Source organism: Penaeus japonicus, unplaced genomic scaffold (genome assembly GCF_977035675.1).
Source record: "Penaeus japonicus unplaced genomic scaffold, GWHDUDI00000001_assembly GWHDUDI00000021, whole genome shotgun sequence".
NCBI lineage: Eukaryota > Metazoa > Arthropoda > Malacostraca > Decapoda > Penaeidae > Penaeus > Penaeus japonicus.
In genome coordinates this window covers 20147801-20155300 of record NW_028234423.1, presented here as the reverse complement: position 1 = coordinate 20155300, position 7500 = coordinate 20147801, and the positions used below count along the sequence as shown (strand labels likewise).

The 7500-nt window shown below is 40.8% G+C and overlaps 2 protein-coding genes across 2 annotated transcripts in view; one reads left to right on the top strand and one right to left on the bottom strand.

Moving 5' to 3' along the window:
- The window catches only part of LOC122259125 (RNA demethylase ALKBH7, mitochondrial), a 15246-nt gene extending 8170 nt beyond the window's left edge, over positions 1 to 7076 (top strand). The window contains exon 5 of the mRNA XM_086548790.1: positions 6933 to 7076. The gene's annotated coding sequence lies outside the window, so the exon portion shown is untranslated. The remainder of the gene's footprint in view (positions 1 to 6932) is intronic.
- The window catches only part of LOC147469472 (cartilage oligomeric matrix protein-like), a 6101-nt gene continuing 634 nt past the window's right edge, over positions 2034 to 7500 (bottom strand). The window contains exons 3-11 of the mRNA XM_086548791.1: positions 7325 to 7500; positions 6951 to 7110; positions 6168 to 6345; positions 5490 to 5771; positions 5269 to 5381; positions 4620 to 4704; positions 4019 to 4193; positions 3304 to 3538; positions 2034 to 2835 (exon numbers count right to left, since the gene is read on the bottom strand). The exon at positions 7325 to 7500 is cut by the window's right edge and continues 37 nt beyond it. Of these exons, the coding sequence (XP_086404917.1) occupies positions 2741 to 2835; positions 3304 to 3538; positions 4019 to 4193; positions 4620 to 4704; positions 5269 to 5381; positions 5490 to 5771; positions 6168 to 6345; positions 6951 to 7110; positions 7325 to 7500 (1499 nt within the window). The 3' untranslated portion in view covers positions 2034 to 2740. The remainder of the gene's footprint in view (positions 2836 to 3303; positions 3539 to 4018; positions 4194 to 4619; positions 4705 to 5268; positions 5382 to 5489; positions 5772 to 6167; positions 6346 to 6950; positions 7111 to 7324) is intronic.

Here is a 7500-nt window from a genome sequence, read left to right as displayed (position 1 = left end):
TCTCTCTCTTTCTCTCTCTCTCTCTTATATGCAAGTATATATTTATTTGTTTATTTATTTATTTAGCTATTTAGCTATTTGTATTTATATTCATCCATATAAGTAGATAGATAGATACACCTGGGCCATATCTTTCTTTTTTTGAATGGAAGAAGACAGAGAAAGGTAAAGGCAAAGACAAACAAGAAAAAGAAAAGGGAAAAAACAAGGAAATATTGATTTCTGTATTAATAATGCGAGCATATTCTGTGACCCTTTTAGAGCTGCTCTTTGTTTTAAGAACTCTTGCTTGGTTGAATGACCAATGCATTCAAGGGCTGCCCCTTACTGAGTTAAGCTAACCTGTCGGCAAGCTCATTTCCTTTAGTGCCATTGAGTCTCTCACTATACCGGGGCTTCTCGCGGAGCTCGGAGCTTGGTAGGGGACAGCTCCCCAGCGATGTAGTCACAAAGCCTAGCAGAATATTATAAAGATGTGAAGGTCAGGCTGCACGTCATATTAGGGCCTTGCTGCTCCACAGAGAGGAAGCCAGAACCTCACCCCCCCCGACACAATGCCCAGGGAACTGGAAAACCTGAAGGCTTTCCGGCCACGTCAAGATTTTTCTCCCCTTCCTCCTCAGACTTGAAGATGAAATCTAGGTGGATTTCGAAAACGTAGTCTCATCTTCTAACAAATTTAAATTGTGTTTAGTTTTTTTTTTTTTTTTTTTTTTTTTTTTTTTTTTTTTTTTTTTTTTTTCATTGTTCTAACCAATTGGCTCTTAAAAGCATCAAGGTAAAACGCCCTCGGAAATGAGACCAGTGAATGACATCAATTCTTAATGCAATTACACAATCCATATCAATTGTAACCTATCCTCGGGAAATAGCAAAACGAAAAGGGCTTTGATGTGCATTCCTGTTCTTTTGTGTAAAACTTGTTCAGCATAAGGTCTCCATAATGCGGTTTCTGACGTTTCGAGACTACACCATACTGCAACTCAAATTGGAACAGAATAAAATGAATGAAAACAGAATTACAATGGCAGGATAAGAAAATTAAGAACACCGAAGGTTTACTTTTCATGATAAGTGCTTTATTAATCAAATGTCTTTGTGTTGAGTGTAAAAACATGACATGCTTCATGCCCAAAATGAAAAGGAAAGTTACAAATGTAGACAAAGGGCATTTTGTTGCTGAACCTTGCCTAATTTTAAAATTATCGTAGTTAATTTTGTTCAAAATACTGTCGATATACATAGCTTCATAAAACCTTCATAGAATATACTGTCTTCGATTACTCCGTCACCAAAAATTCAGATATTTTATGAAATATGCAAGTATTCTAGGGCACCACAATTTGTACAATATTTTAGATATAGAAAAAATCGTAATAGGCCCTACAACACAGTGCCCTTTCTCAAAGCCTTCCAGAGCGGCCTCCAAAGGAGATTAACATAATACATTTTGCAAAACTATGTTTATAGACAAATATACATGTCTGTCTATATATCAATATATATACATATATATAATATATTTATATGTACAATATATATATATATAATATATTTATATGTACAATATATATATATATATATAATATATTTATATGTACACTGCCGGGCTTATATGCACAGAGGTGAACCCATGTCAGCGTTTGCTGACTCGGGAGAGTGTACCAACGAGTGTTGACTCGATCTAAGCTTGGTCCTCACCCACCGTAAAGCCCAGCGACGACCAGAGACTATATTCAGTCTTTGAGTGATGACGGTGACCACCAGGCGACCAGCTTGGACTGGGCTCGATCTGCCGAACACGGGGATGCGAGGCCGGCGTGCTAACCATTGAACTACCAGACGGCTCTCGCTCGCCACTCTCTCTCTCTCTCGCTCTCTCGCTCTCACTCACTCTCTTTCACTTTCTCTCTCTCTCTCCTCTCACTCTTACACTCACTCACTCTCTCTCTCTCTCACGCTCACTCACATTCTCTCACTCACTCTCTCTCTCTCTCTCTCTCTCTCTCTCTCTCTCTATATATATATATATATATATATATATATATATATATATACACAGACATATATATATATATATGTATGTGTGTGTGCGTGCGTGCGTGTGTATGTGTATGTGTCTGTGTGTGTGCGCGCGCGAGCGCGTGTGCGCTGTATTTTCTATTTTGTTTCCATCCCGCTGCCTACTTCATTACTGTTCCTGTATATATCTGTCTACAAGAGATACCTGCGTGCACTGAATTCAAAACAAAGTGCTTAGCTAACTTATCTTAGTGATATATCCAGACATACTGTTGACGCTGCTGTAAAACAAACCAGAGTTAATTTGCGATTTCTATAGAAGTAAGGATGTGACTCCGTAATGGCTGTTATAAACCAAGTAAAAAGAAAAAAAGAAGAGTCCATCTTCTACGTGCCATCTCTTCGTGACCCCCCCCCCATGCAAATCTCTCTGAATACGAATACGAAAGGAATGAAGAAACGAAGTCCCTGCACGGTACACTCCCAGCGCCACGGCAACTTGCAACAGACTGCCTTTGTGAGGTCTGCTGTTCTTGCTCTTCGGAATCACTCTGTGCAATCAAGGTTTGTGGATCTATATCAGCTCTAGAATTGCAAACAACCAATACGTATTTGTCAAATAAGAAAACAAACAAAATCTTAGAAGGTTCAGCATGTAAATAACTAGACAGTAAATCGGCACGGGTTGACACGTTGATGCAGAATCTCTCGGTGGCTTTTATACCCCAGTGGGTTGATAGCTTCCATCGTCAACCTCCACCTGCGCCTGAAGACCTGCTGGGAGGTCGTCGTAGACAGCTTGGGACACTTTTTCTGTTAGGATGACACTGGTGAATACTGAAGGATCCTTATCTTAATTTTACAGTTTTTTTATGAAAACTTTTATTTCTACAAATTTAATTCAAGATGATTGATGTTTTTAGTTTCCCCTTCCTGATCTTTTTTTGTTTTGTTAGATTATATCTACATTTTCTTTCTGATTTACATATATCATAAAGTTTAAGCGTGGCATTAATGACGACGGTTACTTTGTGTGATAATTCTTACTGTTAATGTTATTATGAGGATTTAAAAGAACTAGAAAACAAGGCAACTCACAAACAAAAAAGTCAACTCACAAACAATCAAAAAAGTCAAACTAGAAAATACGACAAAGAGAACAAAACACATCAATAATAATTAAATGAAAAATAAATACAAGGCAAGAATTAAAAAAAAAAAAAAAAATTAAAACAGAACAACACAACACAAGAAACATCCAAAGCGAGACACCACACCCACCATTACAACTATACTTCATGTAGATCCACATAATCCTCTTCTGTGAGTAGCTGAACGCCCCCAGTCGACCCCCTTTAAGTCGACTGTTGTAGATGTTTCCGGAGTCGGTCAGGAATTTCCCGTTCTCGTACATGGTGAGTCGAAGTAGGCCTATCTTGGGTCGATGGATGACCTTCCAGTGGTAAAGTGTGTTGGGTTCCCACACCACGTTTTTATCATGCCATAGGAGAGTAACCTGGGCGGGGGGGAGGGGGGGAGAGAAAGAGAGATAGAGAGGGGTGAAAGGAAGAGAGAGATATAGAAGGAAAGAGGAGAGAGAGAGGGGTGGAGGTGGGGGGAAGAGAGAGATATTCTTTGGTCATAATTATTTGCTTTTGAATATGGGACTAGTCTCATTTCCAAAAGCTTTTGGTGACCAAACTTACTGTCCAAAATTGGGCATTTCCATAAGCGTGAAAAAAACCCGCATTTTTCTGTCCCGAAAAAAAATTAGCTTGAATAATTGTGAAAAAGAAAAATACAATAAATGAGAGATTTACATCTGAAAATATACATACTTGTAGATTTCCCTTTAGTCCTTCATTATATTCTAGTAGTAAATTGAATTAATAAAATCGAAAAGTTCGTTTACGATTTGAGTCGTTCGATCCTTCCTATATCCATCCCTCGTTTATAACGCATTCCATCCATAATAAAGGTGAAGAACTGCACCTACTTGGTTTGGGACGCTTATAGTGTTGTAGATTGCATAATAAAGGTCACTGCCCCCAGGTCCTGTAGCAGAATCGACAAGCTTAAGATGTAGGCCCTCATCACTAATGGCCGAACTCGATAACTGTTGCTGTGTCTGTTTAAGATGTACTATGTAGAACCTGCGGTTGTCTTGGAAACTGTTGGGGAGGAAGGAGCCCTTTCTATTGTGCTTTCTTGCTTTATATTTTTCTTTTCAAATCATATTATTCATATATATTTCATTTACACACATACATATATTTTTTTCTTTTCTTTCTTTTCTTTTGTTTTCTTTTTATTTTATTCTATTTTATTTTATTTTTGTTTTCTTTGTTTACGGACCCTAAAGGTATATGATGTGCAGATCCTTGACTGATCTTGCATTTTTGGGGAAACAGAAATTAAATTTCTGTACCTAAAAGAAATCTAGAGCTATAGGTCTAACAAAAAAGGTCAGAATCTGGAAGATACTGAGCACTCCACAATGATTGTGAAGAAATGTTACGATATTTGGATATTAAATACTAAGAGAGAATATTCCATAAAAGAAAAAAGGTACATGCTGAAAGCAAGAGAGGAACTACCTGAATACAAATCCCACGAAGTCGTCATCGGTACTCTCAACCGTGAATGTCCCTTCGAAGTCAACGCTCGTAAGACTCACATCGCCTGTCAATGTCCGAAGACTAAATGGTAAAGGCTATTCAATGAGGGAAAAGTTAAACCTTAGAGCTAAGGTCAAAGCTGAAGCTCATCTGCAAGAGTTTGCCTTCTTCAGTGACAGATCAAGAATGTTTCAGGAGGGAGGAGGAGGAGGAGGGGAGAACATGTTATACAATGGCACGGAACTCTGAAAACACCAGGCTATAAGCTCAAGGGTTTGGGGAGAGCAATAAGTTTTAGCACAACTGGCAACAACCGTTGCGTCAATCAGTCTCGTATTTCGGTATATCATGTGTTTCGTTCTGTAGGAAGCTATTTATATAAGAAAGGGTCCAGCGTTGCTCATCTTAACTGCATGGCAATGCATGACTTTATTTGTTTGTTACTAGGCACTGTGTGTCAGCCCTCTAATTTTCCGTTTTCCTTCATTAGTACTCTTACTATAAAACTTCAGTGGAAGACATATTATGCTACATTGTAGGCAGTTTGAAGTATCGTTTCTGAGATCAGTTTCCCAAATTAAAGAATTCATGAGAAGATTTTTGTACAGCCAATGTTGGCTACACATACCAACGGCAGCAGAGTTCTCTCCTTCTTCCCTCTGATAGAATCCAGTCCTTCCGGGTAAGAAATGCCAATTGGGTATTTCATGGGGTTCCTCCAAGGCGATCAACGTCACTCGTCTGGAATGGATGATACGCCGAGCCTAAAGGGCACTATAGCCATAAAACTATTACTTAAGGACAGTTGTTTCCTTCAGTATACAGGACAGAAGTGCCGAAGATATTTACTTGAATTCTGTGGTGAAGACCTGGGCGTTCTTCGGGCAGTTGTCAGTGCCATCAGGAACGCCATCATTATCGTAGTCGCCCTCGCAGTCGTCGCCGATGCCATCTCCGTCAGTGTCGCTCTGACTGCCGTTCGGGACGAGAGGGCAGTTGTCGCCCGTGTTGAGGATGCCGTCGCCATCGGCATCCGTGTCGCAAACATCCCCACTGCCGTCATTGTCGCTGTCGCTTTGGTCACTGTTGGCGATGCTTGGGCAGTTGTCCAAGTCATCTTGGATGCCATCACTGTCGAATACAATTCTAAAAATTGGTATGCAAAAGGCACAGCCGGGTACAAATTGGTAAGCAAAAGGTATAGCCGGGTACAAATTGGTATGCATAAGGTACAGCCGGGTACAAATTGGTATGCAAAAAGTACAACCGGGTATAAATTGGTATGCAAAAGGAAAGACAAGTACAGTCGGTAGATTTTAAAATATATAACACCAAGGATAAGTACATAGCCTATACCACCTATTTCATTTTCTATATAATTATAGCAATATAGCAATAGACACGACTACTGCGCTGCTGCACAACCACTGTATCTCCTGTACTGCCACAGGAACTCTATCTATGGAAATCATCCCGCCCTATTTGGCTTCAGGTCTGTTGTATCAGTGCGACGATGCAGCAACCGACCTATCTGTGTCTATGTCAGTGTCACAGACGTCGCCAACGAAGTCCTTGTCGGTGTCGGACTGGTCGGTGTTGAAACTTGAAGGGCAGTTGTCACAGGCGTCACCCACTCCATCACCATCGCTGTCCGCTTGGTCGCTGTTGACAACATCTGGGCAGTTGTCACCTCCATTAGCGACACCTGGTGGTAGGCAGTGGAGAGTCACTTTGGTAGAAGTAATGGCAATTATTGCTGTTGCATATCCTGAGCTCAGTGACTGCAGGGCATCATTGATATGATAATCATTTTTATGACTACTGCCATTATTATGATTTAATCAATATAACCTCTGCCCGTATTTATTAGTTTGTCTGCAGTTGGTTGCCCAATTATTGGCCAATTTTTGGTAGTGATCCGGAATAGCATCTGAGGCAGCAAGAGATTTAAGGATTATTCGTCATTGCAAACTCTAATTGAAATGGTTTCGATGGTGGAGAGATTTTCCTGGGGGGGGGGGGGTCGATATCCTTAATTTTTTTTTTTTTTTTTTGTATTTTGATTTTATTTTCTTTTATCTCTCTCTCTCTCTCTCTCTCTCTCTCTCTCTCTCTCTCTCTCTCTCTCTCTCTCTCTCTCTCTCTCTCTCTCTCTCTCTCTCTCTCGCTTTCTGTGTGTGTGTGTGTGTGTGATTAGTATCATTACTACCATTATCATTACTACCCTCACTATCAAATGATTACTTCTGTTACAACGGTTATTATCAAAATCCTCTTCATCTTCCTTTTAAGGCGGAAGATAATCGTTACCGTCTTCGTCCACATCCGGGTCACACTCGTCACCAAGGCCGTCGCCATCCGCGTCGCGCTGCGTCAGATTGGGTGTCGAGGGGCAGTTGTCGCAGGCGTCGCCGTGTTGGTCGCCGTCGCTGTCGGCCTGGTCCTGATTCACCACCATCGGGCAGTTATCCTGCAGGCGATGGATGCCAACGATGACAATCCCGAATCAAAATTATGTCATTGGGTTACTTTAAAGTCACTGGGTTACCTTGAATTTAGAATGTATCTAAAAAAAAAAAAAAAAGACAGTATATTGGATCGCAAAAAAAAGAAGTAATATTAGAAAATAAACGGATAACAGTAATGTAACTGAAGTATGGGATCCCAGGCCAAATGTTCCGTACGCGTTCGATGCTCCTCCCATCCCCATCGATGTCGAAGTCGCAGGCATCGCCTACATCATTCCCGTCGGCGTCGAGCTGTTCGGGGTTGTAGACGTCGATGCAGTTGTCTGGGCGGCAGCGCACGTCGGCGCAACCCAAATCTGCGTCAGGCCTTCCGTCCATATCTCTGTCGGGGC